The 19,406-nt window shown below is 39.5% G+C and overlaps 1 protein-coding gene across 3 annotated transcripts in view; it reads left to right on the forward strand.

Annotated features, from left to right (window-relative positions):
• The window catches only part of LOC146306765 (actin nucleation-promoting factor WASL-like), a 28,414-nt gene extending 14,151 nt beyond the window's left edge, over window positions 1–14,263 (forward strand). For 2 of the 3 annotated variants that reach the window (XM_084710852.1, XM_084710849.1), the window contains 7 exons: window positions 5,417–5,600; window positions 7,012–7,054; window positions 8,648–8,801; window positions 9,040–9,057; window positions 10,529–11,064; window positions 11,162–11,270; window positions 12,641–14,263. In XM_084710852.1, coding sequence (XP_084566978.1) covers window positions 5,417–5,600; window positions 7,012–7,054; window positions 8,648–8,801; window positions 9,040–9,057; window positions 10,529–11,064; window positions 11,162–11,270; window positions 12,641–12,702 — 1,106 coding nt within the window. In that variant the 3' untranslated portion in view covers window positions 12,703–14,263. The remainder of the gene's footprint in view (window positions 1–5,416; window positions 5,601–7,011; window positions 7,055–8,647; window positions 8,802–9,039; window positions 9,058–10,528; window positions 11,065–11,161; window positions 11,271–12,640) is intronic. The other variant, XM_084710851.1, reaches the window with a different exon arrangement.
• The last annotated feature ends 5,143 nt before the right edge of the window (window positions 14,264–19,406 follow it).

Genomic DNA, 19,406 nt, shown 5'->3' on the forward strand with positions numbered 1-19,406 from the left:
ATTTTTCTGTTGATAACTTGAGCAGTAAACAGAAAGAGAAGTGTAAATCCGGAGTCAGACCTGTGTCTGATGGTATCTGTTTGGTATGTCAGATGGGTGGAGTTTCAGGATCATTCAGATTTTTTGTTTTTCTTGGCAACAGCGCAAGACTGTATTTACTTCCACCAACACTCTGTAGCATACGTTTAACATTTTATTTTCTACATAGGAATTATATGGCATCCATGAAGAGTAAATTGAAGACCAAAAAGATTATTTATATAAATAAAGATTAGTGAGATTGTACTCAGTTAATTCAGCAGCTGTCAACAAACCATGTATTCATATTGTCTGGTAAGACATTAGCTTTGTCACATTTCTTTACAACATAATAGCTATAAGCAGGCTTTGAGTGTGCTGTATGTTAATATTTTGAGTGTGCTGTTGATGTACACTTTTGTCCCACAGTATAATGCACAAAGGAAATGGAGGAGCTACTCATAGCTGGAAAAACTAAGAGTGCTGCAGGAATGAGTCCTAAGACATGGAACTGAGGTTTTTTTTTTAACAGATACCTGAAATTAAGTGTGGTTAATGAAAAGCAGTGTCAGTAAATACACCACTTTTTAAGCTTTTACACATCTCAAAAGAGATGGTTCCTAGTAAGTGGCTAAATGGAATCAGAGGTTGTTGGGGGCATTAAACATGATCATCCCAAAAACTAGTCACTTAGTGGTGGTGACGCTGAAGTCATGCAACTGTGGTATAGTTCTTTTACAGCCTAACATTTTCATTCAACGTTAGTGATTTCATTTATGCTTCGAAAATCATAAAAAATGTATTCATTTGTGAAGATTATCTAGCTGAACAAAATATTAAAGTATCATAAACCACATCTTATTTTCCACACTAATCCAAAGTACAGTGGAAAGATCCTGTTGTTTTTTTGTCGAAGGAACCAGAGCAATGCTAAACTCCGGGCTCGCCCACAATAATACGTCAGATCTGCTGCACTTAGTTGTGGATGGTGGAGAAACAGCTCCAAGAACGGCTCAAAAAACATGCAACTGTTAATTCTTTGGAAAACACATTTTATTTTGTCGTTGGGAAGTTAAATCTGTAATCACATTCTTATTATACAGATTGGTCGATATGAATTAGTTCAAGTCTTGAAATATTTCTCCCTATGCCTAAGTAGTACATAGTGTACTGTACAATGCAAGTACCATGTCATTTAATTTGTTCTGTTCTGCTTTCTATCCTCTATCATACTTTACTCTTTACTGCAGCATGTTTCAATAAGATGAAACTTAAAACAAGATAGAAAAAGACAATAGATTCTTTACAGTTGTAAACACAAACAAGCTGTTGTTGTGTATAGTTTTGGCCTATGGCCAGTCAGAATGAACGTGATTATGCTGGAATTCAGAGGAAAAGAAAGCATAACCAGATTGCAATTGGAATTTGCATTTGTGAGTTCATTAAGGGCAGAAAAAGACAAAAATAATGAAACCATTCATTCACAGACCACAAAGTTTAAAACCACAATACCATCACAATTCAGTGACACACAATTGAAAATAATACCACAGTGCCTTGTAGTGGAATCTTCATCTTTGAGCTATGTGATCTTAATGGTTTGACCCTCACTTACAATGGTCTGACATATAAAAAGATTTGTGGACATTTGTTTTTGGACATGTGTCATAAGACACACAGCCCAGTTTAACACAGGAGGGAGCCGGTTTTGGACTGACAGACAGCATGATTTGACCCAGCTGGCTTATTAATATAACTGTGTGTGTGCGCATGTAGCCGTGTAGAGATCAACACCACACAAATGACACATTTACGCCTTAAGCTGATGCTTGTATTCAAAGCAGCTTAACAACGGTGTAGGGCAGACATCAGAAATGGTCACACTTGACATATGTATGCCACCATCTAACTCGGAGCGATATGGTGGGGCGAATGGTTGACTTAATTTGAAGGGATGTATTACATACACCTGTACCAAAACATGCTGTCATGCATAAATGTTAATGCCAATTTCTACATTGGATGATTTCAGTTTCTGAATAAGTGCATCTTGTGTTTGAATTGGTTTATTTCCAAAGGTTCCTCCCTTAGGAGCATCTTCTTTCTGTCTCCATCTGTCTCACTTCCGATTCCCACATCATAGCTCTGTTACTGTCCATCATCTCCAGCCTGGTTCTTGTTTTCTTCTGCTCTGCCCCTTTTCCCCTTTCCAGCCTCTCCCCTTCTCATCATTTATCCTCATCTGCCCTCTGCTCTTCATTTAATGTCTTTATTTTCCTTTTTTCTCTCTATCTTTCTCTGTCTGACTCTGTTGCGCTGCCTTTCTCTCTTTTTCTGTCACCCTGCAGACTCATCATGCTTTAGAAACCACTGAGATTAATGTGGGATTATGCAAGGATGGGTCTTAATGGTTACGTAAAATCCAGCACTAAATCCCGAATGATTTGCCGGGATTAGGTGCATTTGTGTGTTTTGCTGGGAGAGGGAGGAGATGGTATAGTGGAGGTGGGCGGAGAAAGATCACAGCGAGCCAATCCAAGCATGATAATCTGAATAGTGCACCCTGCTGAGATATAAGAAAATGATTGCGAAATAGATATAAAACATGCAGAGCTCAGACACACAGATCCAGCAGGGAAATGTGAACAATTTGCGTAGAAGAAAACTTGTTGTGATGGAAGGAATGCTAGAAGAAGAGTTGAGTTGAATGTTGGCTGGCTAAGTGTTGGCTGTTGGCTCTTTTCCCTTCTGATGGCATCGCTGGACGTCTGCCTTCACAGCTCAGACAGTATGCATGTAAACTGCTCCAGATGTCTGTTGAGGATACTCATTCAGTAAATGCAGACTGTTGCACCAAGTCAGTCTCAAGTTGGCTTGTTTTCTGAGTTGGTGTTTTGGCAACCTTTTGGATCATCTTAGCTTTCAGGTTCCAGTGAAGAAGAAAACTTTTACCAAAGAAGACTGGAACCAGGTCTGAAAGAAGTTGTCCTTTTGGGGAAGCAGTCTTTCCTTCTTGGAGGTGATCCAAATTTTTTCCTGACTGAGAAGAAACACCACAAACACCACACAATTTGACATGATCTTCCTTGGTGTGTCCACCTGAGCTTTAGAAACCTCTGGAAACCCAGGTCTGAAAGAAGTTGTCTTTTTTGCAAAGCAGTCTTTTGTTCTTGGAGATGATCCTAGATTTTTTTCCTGACTGAGAAAGAACGCTTCCAATTTCTCATAATCTTTCTTGGTGTCTGCATCTGAACTTTGGAAACCTTTGGAATCATCTTGGTGTTCAGGTTTCAGTGAAGAAGAAACTTTTTACCTGAGAAGACCAGAATCAATTAGAAAAAAGTTCTCCTTTTTGAGAAGCTGTCCTCCTGGATGGGGATGACCTGAAATTTCTTTCCTCACTGAGAAAGAATACCGTCAACCCATCCAAGATCTTCCTTGGTCTCCATCTGAGCTTGTCCCCACTGAACTGCTCATGCCCAGTCAGTTCCTACAATGATGTTCTGCACCACCTTCCTGTCCGCTCCCTCTGAGGACCTTAATTGTGAGGGCGGTGGAGGAGGAGCAGCAGGGGGAGGTGGAAGTTTGAGCCCAGGGAGCTGCCTGTCCTCTTTGCACTGCCTGGTTCTCCCACAGGACGATCTGTACCCAGCTATGTCTGATCCATCCGCCCGCCTCTCTATTTGCCCCAAAGAGCAAGCCCACAAGTTGGTTGGCAAAATGCTTCTCGATGTCAGTGTGACCACCTGTGGAGCAAGAGATGGCGGGTGCATCTGGGACAGGGTGACACGGCGACGTAGTCGGTCGGCCTCGCCTTCTCCCAGCAAAACTCCCAAGAGTCCCTGTAGTGAGAGTGTTAAAGGTATGTGCTACAGTTGAGGCACTGGGAGGAGTTGTGGTCATGAGACTTGGTGGAGTTACTGTGTCTGCTCGCTATGACAGTTCAGTTCTGCTCAGTGTTTGCAGTTCAAATTACCATGTGGGTATGTCTGAGTTGCCCCTGTCCAGTCCAGTTCAATTCAAAGTATTGTTTTATTGCACTTAAAATGTAATGTAATGTCATTTTATGTTGTTAGTTTGGTAACTCATTGTTATTTCTGCCTGTCATGGCCAGGCCTCCTTGAGATTAACATCTCAGTAAGGCTTTCCTGGTTAAATAAAGAAAAAAATAAATAAAGGAACATCCATTTACATAGCAGACAGTTTAAATGAATGATTGATTGAGATATGCACCGTCTGCAAAAGTGAACACACTTAAGTAAATTGAATAAGAGCTCAGAATGACTGAACTGACGGAACATGTTTTACAACAGATTGAACTTTTATTTCCCAAAGACACTGACATTTACATTCACTAAATAATCAGTTTTTTCTCTTATTTGAAAAAGACTATTTTCCTACTAAGCTTTTTTTATGGTTAATAAAGTCTTATATTATATATTTATATATTACATCCGAGGCTTATCCGAAAACCTGTTGAGATGCAAGTCTTTCGTTTCTCCAGAAATGTCTCTGTCTCTACCCCAGCCTTGCAAACTGTTGGCTAGTTGGTTTGTTTACAACACACAGAGCTGACTGTAAACAGGCAAGAGGACGTGTCCAAAGAATGCTCCTAAAACCTGAATAAGACTGGCGTGACCATCATGACTTAATTGTTAAATGCTACATTTAGAAATATCCACACTGAATGAAGCTCTTTACATGACCTGTATCAAATTCAGAATATTGTCATCTTTTGAATAATGGTGGAAAATTACAGTGCATGTAAATATAGTCATTGTTATTTCTGCATATCATGGCCAGGCCTCGTTGAGATTAACATCTCAATAAGGGCTTCCTGGTTATATAAAGGTTAAGTAAACAGAAGAATATCCAGCTGGCATGATTGATTAAACTGACAAAACAAGTTTTACAATGGATGTAATCCCCTACAGTATATCTCCGAGACATTGTAAGTTTTGGTAATAACATTTTGTTTTCATATCAGTTTTCTTAATCAGTTCAGTCATTTAGTTCCCACGTATTGTAAGTTGTTTTCACACCACAACCCCAAATTAAATTGCCTGACCTCTCTGTGCCAAACAGACTCTGTAATAGCCATTAAATAATAGATTACATAATTGAAGGAGCACTGATGGCCCTGAAACGTCCTGTGCTTCAATTTCAGTTTGGACTCTAGGCCATTTTTTAAAATGAAATTAAACAGTTTAAATGTGATTGTTGTCGCAATTATCCCAGACTTGTCATTTATAGCCTGTTTTATGTAAAGGCTGTGTGCGTATTCAACATTTTTCAAGTTCTCATACTCATTTATGTGTTGCAGAAAACCCCACAACTAAGTTTTGTCTTCATATTCTGTTATATTAACCATACCTTCATTGTCTCTGTCATTTTTAAGGCCCTACGTTGCCTATGGCTACAGTCGACATCAAAAACCCAGAGATCAGCAGTGTTCAGCGTTACCATAACAACTCTCAGGTGAACAACATTGTGCACTCCTCCTTCCCCAAGAGGGAGAAGAAGAACAAGGGGAAGAAGAAGAGGTTGACCAAAGCGGACATTGGCACACCGAGCAACTTCCAGTGAGTCACCGTGTGGTGTTCGTAGGGTGGCGTTCAGTTCAGGTGGTGGATACACAGCGTTGTCCCCCAATAGAAATCTTTGAACTACTGCTTCTCTCTGCACCTAAACACTTCTAACCAAATTTAGCACACGACGTCTTTGAATGATTGTCAAAATTTTGTATTTGTGTAAATTTGATTTGTCATACCTTGTTGTGTAATGAGCCATGACTATGAAACTTCACCCCAGTTTCACCCCGTTAACACCTGGTATTAAAATGCGATCTGTATCTGGACCTGTTATCCAGAAGGAAAAATGTAATCGGATCTGCCTGACCACATCTCAGAATAGTCTGGCTCAAATTGTGTTTGGATCTTTTGATAGGTGTAAACATAATCTGTACAACATGCTGGGATCCGTACATAACATAAAACTGTTTTTGACTAATAAGAAAAATCCAGTAGGTTATTCTTAAAATGTCCATTGTGTGTAGCACGTTGATGCTGTGTTCCACATTAATATCTGCAGCTGATCTGCTGTTATCAAGACATAATTTATCTAGTCACAGAGTATCATATGTTGTTACTGCAACACACCAGGACAAACTGACACAATATATTTTATACAAAAAGAAAAGAATAACTCAATGTTTAAGATTTTCAGAATTTACTAGAAGGACAAATATTTAAGAATAGTCTCAGACAGTGTTTCACAAAGTACATAAAGTTTCCCCTGACTTTTGATCTTCGGCGTCTGACACAACAGTTGTCTACTCTATTTTCTCTGTTTTTATATGTATTTCTGTCCAGCAGCTAGTATTTGACGTTTGGGTGTGCATACTTTTGTAAAATTCCTGCCACCTCAGTTTACTTACATGCAGGCAAGATCTGATCATTTATCCAGATACAGATCCCATTTTAATACGAGGTGAAAATTGAGCATGAGAGTAATCCTGCAAACTCTGAAGGCATTGTGCCTATAGGTGGCACCACATGATAAAGTTAAATGTCCATCACTCAGTTGTCTTGATTCTAACTTGAACATCCTTTAACAAGCTCTTACACTGCCAGTCAGTATGATTGTCTATCCTTATGTGATTTCATGAGGACTGAAATACAAATGTAGTCTAAATATCTGAGCCTACAGTTCAACAGCCAGCCTGTGGGTCTTTGAGTTCATTGTAGACGTTTCCTATACAACAGTCCTATAACCTTCTTGTCCATATAAGTGCTGGTCAATCTGGGCGATAATCCAAGCTGTTCTCTTTTTCGGAATCCAATCCTATAGGTTACCAATAGGCCATCTGGGCTAAACCACTGTTACTGTAGATTTTGCACTAGTTTAATCAGCATGTTCTCTTTTTCCCCTCTGTTTTTTTTTTTTTAATTTTTTTTTTGATCTTGCATCCTCCATCTCTTACTTCTCTTACAGGCATATTGGACATGTAGGATGGGATCCAAACACAGGCTTTGATGTAAGTCCCACAAAAGAATGTGTTTTTGTATGCATCTCTGCACATGTTGACCTCTAGATATTCTCAAAACTTGTCCCCCGGTTTATCTATTTGTCAGTCATACATCCCTCTTCCAGACAGATTTTTCAAATTTAATATCGGCTCCATAAAATATTAAGCCGAGCCGCACAGCCAAGTCATCAGTAGGGAGGTTACACAAGGAGATTTCGGCAGGGAGGAGAATCAACCTGCATCTGCATAATCCATGGACTCGTTCCCAAAAAAAAAAGCGTCATCAGTAATTATGCTGGATGGTGGATGATGAGTATGAGATCATGCAGGTCAGAGGACTTTATTCTGTAAAAATGAAAAAAAAATGAAATTCAGATGAATTGGTTTCATAAGTTTAATGCTTTCAAGGACTTGGATTGATTTGAATGGGTGACGTCAGGTGAACAAAGCTCGCTCACCTCTCAAATCCTCTGGTTTAAAGCTGGAGCACGAATGAGTGGATTCATAAATGAGCAAAGGAATATACTGCATATATTATAGTCTTACCAGCTAATTTTGACACTATTCTTTCTTAGATAATGTAGATAAAATACTTCAAAGTCCTCACCTTAAAAGAAATAATCCACCTCAGAAACACTTTATAGAGGCTGTAGTTCTTTTCATATGACATATCAGCTGTGGTCAGCTTGAATTAATGTTGGTTACAATGGGCATAGACAGTGATCAGTTGTTGTGGCCAGAAAAAGTGTTTAAAAATTCATCTTCCAAGAGCAGTAACTGCACTAGAATTAGAAGTTAAAGGGATAGTTCAGCCCAAATTACATATTTTTCCCCTTTTCTGTAGTGCTATTTGATTTTGGGGGGAACTCTCCTTTAAACCTAGAAATGTACATAATAACACAATTAAATCAACAGTATTCTGCACTATTTGTTCCTTTTTGTTTATTGTTTCTGCTGGCAACAGAACACTATGAAAACCAAGCAGCTGAAGCTGTAACAAACATTGACAAGAGCTTTGTTCAGTCTTGGATCGCACCACTAGATGGCAGCATAGTGACTTTCCTTGTGGTCTAATTCTGAGCTATTTTAGAGGGGTATCTTCATAAAGCAAAGTGTAACCTCACAGATGATAAAGAGGTTACTTCTCTCTTTTCTTGAACACACCAGATGATATTTTTCGATTTCTAACAGCCAGTGTCAAACTGTGTAATCCTGCTTTTTCAAATGTCCCTTTTTAATCCTAACTCAATGCTTAACATGTCAGTCACATAATGTGTTACTGAGCTGCAAAGCTCATAAATACAGATTAAAACCAGTGAAATCATGTGACAGATCTGAACATACATGAGCAGATATGATAGCAGCAGCAAAATCAGCCTCTGTTACAGCCAGTATGTTTTAGTTACGGTGGCAAGGAGGCTGATTCTGTTTTAAATTAAAGAGAACAAAATGTTACAGAATCAGTTGATGATTTGAGTTTTTAACTGAAGTGAACAGCAATTGGAGAAAAAAAAAGTTTTCAGTTAGGAATAAGGAATATGTCTGTTCTGTGATAGCCTTAAATAGACATATGTCTCATCTTCCTCTCTTGTCTCTCTTCAGTTGAATAACTTGGACCCAGAGCTGAAGAACCTGTTCGATATGTGCGGCATCTCTGAGGCTCAGCTGAAGGACAAGGAGACCTCGAAGGTCATCTACGACTTCATTGAGAAGAAAGGAGGCGTAGAAGCTGTCAAAAATGAGCTACGGAGACAAGGTAAGGCAGATCGACTGTCGGGAATACATATTGTCTCAAAAGTGATTTGTGGAATCTACCAGACTCTTTTCTTTAATAGTAATTTTTTTACACTGGCTTCAGTGGAGAGTTTTGGCATCATAGTGTAGAAAATCTCTGATGAGTGCGTTTTCCCAGTGTGCTGATGATGTGAAAAACATTTTAAAGGGTAACTGTTAGTTTAAGACAACTTTAACTGGTGTGGTGGTTTTATCCCCAGGTCCGCCCAGGTGGAGTGGTAGGTTTCTATGCATGACCTGCTGTGACAGCTCATAACTGTGCATGTCAAACAGGACTGTAATTTGACCTGAGAACTCAGTTAATGTGTCGGGTTTTTGCAGATATTTGAGTGTTTTTGCTGTGTTGTTTGCACTGAAGTTGGATGTTCTATGATTAGCTGCCTCTGCAGTATTATGTTCACAGCTGGAGTCAAGGTTCTTATATGAGGTTTGCTTCATCACATTAGACATCCAGCCTCTATTTCATTAAATTAAAATTGTGATTATGCGTATTCTTTATGAATTAACTCTCGCTTTTGTCAACCATATTGTACTATGCACATATTCTGTCACAGATGTGAATAACAAAATTAACATTAGTTACATGTGAGAAGGCTGCCAGCAGTGGCTTGTTTATATAACTGCATGATGCATTGATGCTAGCAAGAATTGGGAAACTGACATGCATTTTTGATTACATTATTATATAATTACATTAATTCGTTTTTTTCAATTTAGATATTTATTTTTTGCTGTTTAAAATGAAAACAAACTTTTTGGTAAAGTAAGTTTCTCCCTATGAGCTTTCCTTTAACTACGAAAAATCTGTCTGCACAATTTTCCCTGGAAAATTATGTCTCTGTTATAGAATGAATATGAATGAAAATAATGTTGATCATCACTGCGTTCTGCATGCACAGCACGCTGCAGTTCGCACCCTACCAAAAGAAAACTTTGAGCTGTAAGGGAGACGGAGGAGGAGGAGGGTAATGTCTCAGCATCCAGACCTCTGACACAGAGATAGAGTTGACTGGCAGAGTCTTTTCAAAGTCTCAGACAAGGAATATTCAGGTATATAGTAGTGAAATCAATATTGTGGTGAAATTCAAACTAGTCAGGGCGCACATGGTGGTGTGCTTTGTATGCACGACACAGAGACAACAGTTAAGAACCAAAGAGCCTACACACTAAGCTGTGCTCACAACAAAGGTAATTTGCACCAACAGTTCCACGCTGTCATGAAACACAAATGCTAACAGAGAGAGAAACTTGGTAACGATCCTGTTGATGCTAGAATCAGTCTTCAAAAACAAGACACACTTTCAGTGTTTTGGGCTTAATCCACCCACCCCTACTAAATGAATACAAATTAGGAATGGGTTTCCAAATTTAAGTTTAGGGAATCAGTTTAGTCAAATCTTCACCATGGGGGAAAAAAGATGTAGACCAATATTTTGATGAGAAAATGAACACGGTTACATGCGAGAAGGCTGCCAGCAGTGGCTGCTGCATGATGCATCGAGAGAGGCATTTTTGACAGACATGCTGTGAAATCTTTTGTGACCATCCAGATCTTCCAGCTGTCCCTCCATGAAAATGAAATAAATCTGGATGTTGTTTGAGGCTGCAGTGTGAACTTTGAATGATGCATAATGATGATTTCAGCTTTGCTAGTTTTTAACATCAAGTTTTTGTTTTTTTTCTCTCTAGCTCCTCCACCTCCTCCATCCAGAGGTGGCCCTCCTCCCCCACCCCCACACCACAGCTCAGCCCCTCCTCCCCCTCCTCCTGCCCGGGGGCGTGGTGCCCCGCCACCGCCTCCCCCCTCCAGAGCGCCCATCTCTGCGCCCCCTCCTCCCCCTCCATCCCGACCGGGCATGTCCGCTCCACCGCCTCCCCCGCCCAGCCGAGGCACCCTTCCGCCTCCCCCTCCACCAGCCCATGCCTCAATTCCAGTGGTGCCTCCTCCTCCGCCTCCTCCACCCTCATCCTCAACTCCATCCGGTGCCGGTGGACCACCTCCTCCACCTCCTCCTCCCCCACCGCCTGGCCCTCCACCCCCTGCTCCTCCTCTGCCCACGGAGGCTAACGGAGGGGACAGCGGACCACCCGGGAAGTCGGCGCTGCTGAGTCAGATCAGAGAAGGCACCCAGCTGAAGAAGGTGGAGCAGAAGGACAGGCCGGTGTCCAGCACCGGCAGAGACGCACTTCTGGACCAAATCCGGAAAGGGATCGAGCTTAAATCGGTCAGTGTTCATTAGTCACATACCACACACCTCTCAAGCAGCTCTATAAGAACATATGTACTTTTAACTGTGGCTGCCCAATTTGTCTTCTTTACAGAGGGATGACAACACCAATTCAGCCCCTTCCACCCCCGCCCCCTCGGCAGGCATCGTCGGGGCCCTGATGGAGGTGATGCAGAAAAGGAGCAAGGCTATTCACTCCTCAGGTACAAACAAACATAGATTTGCGAAACCTGCACATGTGCACTTGATTTAGTGCAGTAATGCTTGACTCATTAATGTTGGACATCCCAGAGACGCTTCGAAACATTTATAATGACAGAAATCAGTGCACCCCACCGCTGTAGACATTCACAGGTGAATCCTAAACTAATGAATCATGCTGTTGTATTCTACTTGGCTATTTGAAAAAGTAGAATATTCATTTATTGATCATTTTACAACACAGTTATATATCAAGATATTAGTTGTAGACCCTTTATGCTACTCACAAAGCAAATATTTGATAAACAGATGAATAAATAAGTCATAAAAGAAAAATTATGTTGGGATGCCTAACAGACTATGGATGTGGTTACAGCGTGAGGAAAGGTATGCACAACGAACAAACAGCAAGCAGAGATCTCATGAGAGTTTCACAGATCTCACAAAACTAGGGTTCCCTTCTAGACACTACCCTGCTCAGTTATTTGCATTAACTTGCATTACTTTTAGGCAGGGCTGCTTTTGGTTTGAACAATAAAACTAAAATACGATTTTCAAGGCAGCCACATTGACATGAAATAGTAGGCTAAACACAGGTGTTACCAATGATACTATTTAAAGTCCTGTGCCTGAGTCTTTCCAGTGAGTCAACATGTACAATAGCAGCACCATGAGTCTGTTTGACCTGAATGGAACTGAAACTATCATCGGTGACATGTGTTTACACTACAATGTCAAGTCAGAATGACTTATGTGAAAAAGGTTTATTCAGCTCCATGCAGCATGATATCAAGACCAAATTTCAATCAACTTAATCCACTTGTTTTCTAAGCTGCACCATAAACAGTCAAATTATTGTCAAAACTGAAGTGTTGATACAAGTGACAGATCCAGTGACTAAGCTAGAGGCAGCTGTCACACAATTTTGTCGAAGGGGTTTAAGTTACACTGCATGCATGCTTTGAGAGGTTCACAGTCTTTAACCTTGGAAAAATGAAGTAGTTTCTTGACACCAGTCACACAGGCTTTACGTCATTTACTGCATGTCGGATGACACACTGTTGCCAAAATCTAAACTAGACTTAAACTTTCACGTCCTCATCAGTCTCAAAAAAGGCTGTTTTCTTTTTTTTTTTTTTCCATTTTAAGCTTCTGAGTGCCGGGAAACTTTTCTTCCCAGCGAGAAAGAATTTCTTAAAATAGATTCAAAGTACAAAGGGAGGGTTTACTAATATAGGACATTTTCTTGTGACCACAAAAGCATATGATTTTTTTTCTGGGAAAGGAAGTTCTTTGGAAAATTCGGTTGTTTTTTACTGTGTATTTATTATTCCACTGAGACCTAACATGAACATCTTCTCCTCTTCCACAGATGAGGATGATGATGATGATGATGATGAGGACTTTGAGGATGAAGACGAATGGGAGGACTAGCGATATTTTGTTTCTTCTTTTTTTTTCTCCCCTCCCCCAAACCCTAGGATGATTCTGACACTAAAAATTGTTCTTGTCTTTCTAAAAAGAAATCTTTAATTTCAAAAATTATAAATGTAAATGTTCTATCAAGTTGCTGTATATTTTTGTTGCCTTTATGCTTTTTTATTAATCTGTGCAATACCTCATTTAATCTGTAAATGTTTGTCACTCATCTTAGGTTGTCGTTTCTTTATCTCCGTCACGTCTGTCTCCGTTGGCTCCATCTCTGTCTCTCGGTAGCAATATGTCACATGTCTCATTTTAACTATGTTCTGCTTTTTTCCCCGTCTCGATGCGTCTCTTCCTCCCACGTTCCCCAACTCTTTGATGTCTATCACCTCCATCTGTCACTCTGCCATCCTTCATATCTGCTGCCTCCCGTCATCCCATCACACATGTTCCCTCCCTGTCACTCTCCCGTGTTCCCACTCCTCAGATTGACATGTGCAATTTTACATCAACTTGTCTCTTGAACCTTAGAGCTGAATGTTTTTTCTTTTTTGGTCAGTGATTGAAGGGGGAGGGCTAACGAAACAAGTTTTCCACAAATCCTTCATCAAATCGTGTCGTCATTGTTCGTCTGGAGGAAAGAAAAAAAAAACTATTTTCATACCCTATTGCTCTCTAGTTTATTTTTACTTATTCAAATGATCCTAGTTTAGCACTCATATTTTCTTAAAAAGAAGAAAAAAAGGAAAATGCTCTTTTTTGGAATATTTAGCTTCATTTTGCTGTTGACTGTAAATTTGCTCCAGAGTTTGAGTCTTGTTATATTTTTGCACAGATTGAAAGAGGAGACTCGCTGCATGAATACAGGACATTTTCAGGTCTGTATCATTATTGATCATACGTATGCTTTAAGAAATGAGGCAAAATACACTTGGACATTAAGCATTTTTAACCGTTAACCCACAACACTACATACAGCATTGGAGGTAGCCGCACGGCGTCGTGGCTGGCTATCTGTTGTGAATTTTAGTTCTTTTTTTTTTTTCTTTTTGTCACTGTCAAATTACAGATTCAGTTGAAAATTGTTTTTCCTTTTATCTTTTTCTTTTTTTTTACAGTAGCAAGCAGAGTATTAATAAATACCTGTTTGTTGGAATCAGGTCATTCATCATGTAAAGCTTGAGGAGTAAAGACATTTTTAGTTTTACACACCTGATACTTAAAATGGGTCCATATACTAAGTTACTGTACAGAAACAGCGGGGCTAAAGTGGCGTTCCTCCTGTTTTAGACACTAAGTGCTGACACAGACTAGAGAGAAACACTAGATCCATGGCTTTATTCAAACAAGTATCAATATTTTCTTGGCTAACTAGTAAATCATGAGGTGTAACATAGGAATTGCGTTTTAAAAAGAACAGTGGTCAGTTATTCCCTACAAAGACCAAATGGTCAGATGTTGACATGTATTTTTTCCAATATTTACCGGAAAAAAAGGCTGCTGTCTCTGTACCTGTCACAGATGACAACACTTTAAATGCCAATATGTAACACCAATCACAAAAAGGATTTATTATTTTTAATAAAAGACAACTGCAATGAAATGATTTGTCCCGGTGTGGTAAACCCGTCCAGTCTGGCTCAAAACAAAGTAATACTGGATTTGTGTCTAACTTGCTAAACATCAGCTGCTGCAGTGACAAGTGACAATTATAGAAAAGTGCTAAATGCTAACACTAATTATAACCAGTTGCACCAATGAAAAAAAAAATCACCTCTGTTATAAAGACATGTATATGAAACATTAGCCAGCAATATTATGTTAACTGGTCATACCAGACAAAAAAAGGGTGTAGCAGAAAAACCCTTGAGTGAATTAAATGGAGCCATAGTGTGTTTTCTTGCTAATGAATTCAACTTTTTATGTCTTTCAAAAGTTATAGTCTTGCTTGAAATCTTTGCACTGAAGGACACCAGAGCTGCTAATGCTGTGTTCCTTTAAGCTAGCATTAAAGATAAAGGCCCATTGGGGTTTTACTATGGCAGCCATGTTAGTGCTACAGTAGTTGTTGAATTTTTTTTCATAAATTAGGGATTGTTAACAGTACGTTTGGGTTTGGCTAAGTAAAAGTTTTGTCCTTCAAATAAAGAACATCTTGTTACAACACTACCTTACTTAGCAAGCTAATTAGCTACATCGCTCTCAGTGGATAGACCTAAGAATTTAGCTATTACAGTAGCAAGCCAGAACGAGGGATGCTAATTATGCACATGCTAACAAGTAGCATGCTAATAGTGCTAACATATTGTGGGTTATAGGAGAGCTAATACAGAAACGTCTTTACCACAGTGTAACAAATAACCATTAAAAGATGCAGTGACATGTCAAGATGTTACAAAACTCTTGCTTTAGTCAGTTTGTTTCGCTGTTTTTTTTGCCAGTTAAGAGGAATGTTGGTGTCCTCTTTAAATTCTGTCTTTGAGAGACAAATTGCCACTTGTTTGATGTAAGAACTGACCTCTCTTGTCGAATATCAAGATGCTTTTTTGGGGAAAAAAAAAAAACCTAGCCATGTTTTCGCTGATGTTAGCTTCTGTAGGTAACTCGGTTACTAAGATGTTATGGACGCCAAGCCTTATCAGTTAGGCTTGACAAATAATGAACTCTTACATTGTACACTCCAATAAAAGGTTGATATTTACATACTTTGGTATTTGGGCTTCTTTTTTTCAGACTGATGGGGTTTTTTGCTGAAGACTTTTTAAGATTAACTTTGATTTAAATTTAGATATTTTATGCGCAGACTTTGTTGCACTTGTGTGTTAAAGAGCACAATCATATCTGTCAAGTGTGTAATTTAAGTGTGTGCATCTGTTTGTCCGTATGTGAGGAGTGATGAATACAGGCCTCATCATCACCTGCAATAGAAAGATAGACAGGGACAGATCTGGTGACAGCTGAGCAGAGGATTATCGCCACCTTTACTGCAACCGTCTCACCCCCTGAGCCAGGTAAAAATGAAAACTGGGTGAGTGAGTAAATTCCGTTTTCCAGTAAAAGAGGAAATAGAAGTTTCTTTGTTTGTGTAAGTGTAAACCCCCCTCATATGTGCGTATTAATAGCAACTGTGAAAGTGGGTGTTTGTGTGTGAGAAAGGCAGAAATAGTTACAAACATCCCAGTTTGTTTCATGAGTCCATCTGCTAACAGTTTCTCTTACTGGTACGTGGGACAGACTAAACAGGAGCCCAGTAAAATCAGATGTGAACTCCTGCATTTCTAAACAATATGAGCACATGAGCTGAAAAATACTCAACCTGTAAGAAAAGAAGCAAATGCCTCTAGTGATGATCTTCCAGAAAACTTGAGAAACTCAAAACAACCCTTTTAATGATATTTTTTAAATAATAATTGACCATGTGATAAAGTGTGACCAGCACAATAATGATCCAACAATTCTATGCCTCTGTCATTTATTTTTAGTCGATGTGCAGATCAGCTGACACCTCACTGACCCTGTATGAGTTCTTTCTGCTGCAGATCGAGCTTATGACAGGGATTATAGCAGGTATGGCACTTTCCACTAGTGTGACAGGACTACTTGGATACAGTGCATCCATAGAGATCCCTACAAACACATGCACAAAAACAAAAGCATTTATAGAAGCGACAGAGCACTATTTGTCTTTAGACTCTGTTAATTCGAACACTCACTGTTTTAATTTTGGCTGATGTATAATTTATACAATATTATGTCATCCATGATGCAAAGTGTCTTCTTTAGGACAAGGAGTTTAGTTGATTGTTGTGTGTTATTCCCAGGTCATCAAGTGCAGATGTTTAGGGCTGGAAGCCTGGTCCGAGCCACCTGCGATTGGTTGAAGCTAGATTTGCATCATAAATTATCACAGTAGAATATTTTTGATTTGTAAATCAGCAGCGCTGCATACATACACTGGAAAGGAATGCAAAGGTTAAAGGGCCTGACTGTTGTGACAGAGAAGCTTAAAGGATATTCTGTAGCTCTGTGTTAAACGAATTCACGCAAACTCATGTACTCAACAATTCTGCTGTGGCTCAGAGACTGGCTGTTATTATATTTCCCCGTGGTGCATGAAAACCTCTGTCCATCCTGAAAATAATCTTGAATTCTGTATGCAGTGACCACCCTGAGTGCAGAGACCCCATTTACAAGCAGGAAGTGACTGCATTTTATGGATGAATTTTATGGAGGGATCCCCCTATTGGCAGTTTGACAGTTATGACAAAGTGCTGTGCTTGAGTAGAGGAAGTTTTATTCTTAGGACACTTAGCCAAAGGAATGCATTGTGCATACCAAGCTGCTGTACTTGGGAAGGCCATTGAGAAGAAGGAGAAATGGACCCTGCATGGGAGGTTGACTAAATTCTGTCCAAGTTTAGTGTAATTTAGTGGGTTTTTTTTTTCATTTTTCATGCAATAAATCATCTTACATGTACTTTACAGTACTTCCCATGCATACAATAGTTTGTATACTAATTAAGTTGTTTTACCAAGCTTCCAGGCAGCCTTTATGGGAAGGCAGCATCTAAGATTTCAGAAAAACAACAACAATGCAGTTTAAAGGTCCAGTGTGTAAGATTTACAGAGATTCTTACACGCTTGGAAGGGGAGGGTGAAACAAGGTCCAAAGTATGGATGTCATAGACGCAATAATTTAAATTTTGGCGCTTATTAAAAGGGTTTCAGTTCAGCTGCCAAACCTCCTCTCACAAGCCTGCAAATACAAAATGATCTATGCTTTCAGTTGCACTACCATGCTGTATAATTTGATAACTGTCAAATTTCCATACCAATCTGGGTAAAATTTCAACTTTCATCAAATATGCATTTTTAATAACCATAGAATGCCTTTAAAGCAGGGGATCACTCTAAAAAAAACTTCCGCTATACTTTGGGAGATGATTTTCCATAATGTAATTTGTAGTTTTCTTGTTGTTGCCACCCCTGAGGCCCTGACTGCGTAGCCCTGAACAGCTGCTCTGTGGATTTAGGAGTCAGGGAACTCTTCCAAGACACATAAACAAATGCAGGAGCAGGATTAGGAAGGCCGACACTAATAGCTCTCAGTCTCTTATCTGTCGTCCCACATCTCACATGCTCTTGGTCTCTCCTTCCCAACGTGATTCATCATCTCCCTCACGCAGTCTCTCTCTCCCTTTCTATCATGTCAACATGTCTCTTTTGACCGAGCATCCACTTCTCTTAATTGGCTAAATCCTTTGGTTCTTGGGTCTTGTCCATCAAATAAAATCCAGCACAGATCCAGAATAGTTTTGAATGTTACTCACTGTACACATCAACCTTTAACTTGAGATTTTACCCTGGGTTTTGGTGATGGTGAACTTTTTATTTTATATTTATAGAAAGAGAAAATGTAACACGACCTTGAAACATTGAATTCATCAATAAAACCAGTAGTCTGGGATGGCAAATATCAGTTGGTCAACGGCCAATGTTTTAGCACTTCCAGTATGGCCAGGAGATAAAATCTTATTCCTAGCCTACTGATTCTGAATTCAGAGATCTGTTTTTAGATCAGCTGTTGTTAGAAAACTTAAGGTAGACATTGCCTTAAAATATAAAACATTTCCAGATTAAAATGTCCAAAAAAATTAGTTATGTACTTACATTATTCTAAATGTTTCCAACATTCTTCAAACGCAGATAAAAATCTGTTACTTTTTCAAGGTAACAGTGCATTTTCTGCTAGGCACTGCTAGCTACTTGCTATAACACAGGATAAATCAGATGGAGAGGAAGGAAGTGACTAAATGTTTAATGCATTAGCATTATGCCATACTTATGGAACATAGTGGCAGCTCTTTGGCCAAAGTTACATACGTCAATATAAATATAGATTAATATCTGTTACTTCATGTCACTTAAAGCAAGCTTATAGGTGACATGGGATAAAGTCAGCAACCTGTTAGCTAATGACAAGTCAGCTACTGGTCATACCAGACTGAGATGTCAATTAATAGTCGCTAACCCTCGCTAGTCAGCGCCAGAAATACCAGTCATTAGGGACATCCCTATACCAGACCAGGCATGGCTGTACCTTCAAAGTGCAGTGAGTGTACTGAACTGAGCAAAGGTGTGTTTCACCCCTGAGTTCAACTTTGCATTTTTAAAAGGAAGTTTGCAGAACTTCTGCTTTCAAAAGCTTCATAATGTAGTCTGGCTTTAATGGCACTTCGTCAAGCAGCTTTCAAGTGGCCCACAGCTTTTTATTTGTTTGATCTTGTGATTTCTCTTTGAAGTCGATGTCTCTTCTGTGATGTCAGTGGTACTGGTAGTGAGTGTCTATTCTTCCCCTTCACTTGTCATGCATTGTGAATTGTTCCAACAAAGTGCGCAAAAGCCCTGCTGTAATACGTGCTGCTGACTGGAGTGGGTGAGCTGTGAGCATGTCGGAGTGGGAATATGCATCAGCGGTGCTTGACCGGTAAGCTGACTCACTGATAAAAACAGTGGCTTTGTGTGCTTCTCCTATACTGCTGCATAACAGCGTGACCCTTTTGTTTCAAATGGAGCTCATCCAGTAACCAAACAATAAGGAAACAGTCTACATACTAACACAAAGAGCATTGTAAACACCAAATGGCTATATTTAGAAATCAATTCATAATTGCACCAACAACAGATCATATTTACAATTTTACAATAAAACAG

Source organism: Lutjanus erythropterus, chromosome 22, assembly GCF_056507025.1.
Source record: "Lutjanus erythropterus isolate fLutEry1 chromosome 22, fLutEry1.hap2, whole genome shotgun sequence".
In the NCBI taxonomy this organism is placed as follows: domain Eukaryota; kingdom Metazoa; phylum Chordata; class Actinopteri; order Lutjaniformes; family Lutjanidae; genus Lutjanus; species Lutjanus erythropterus.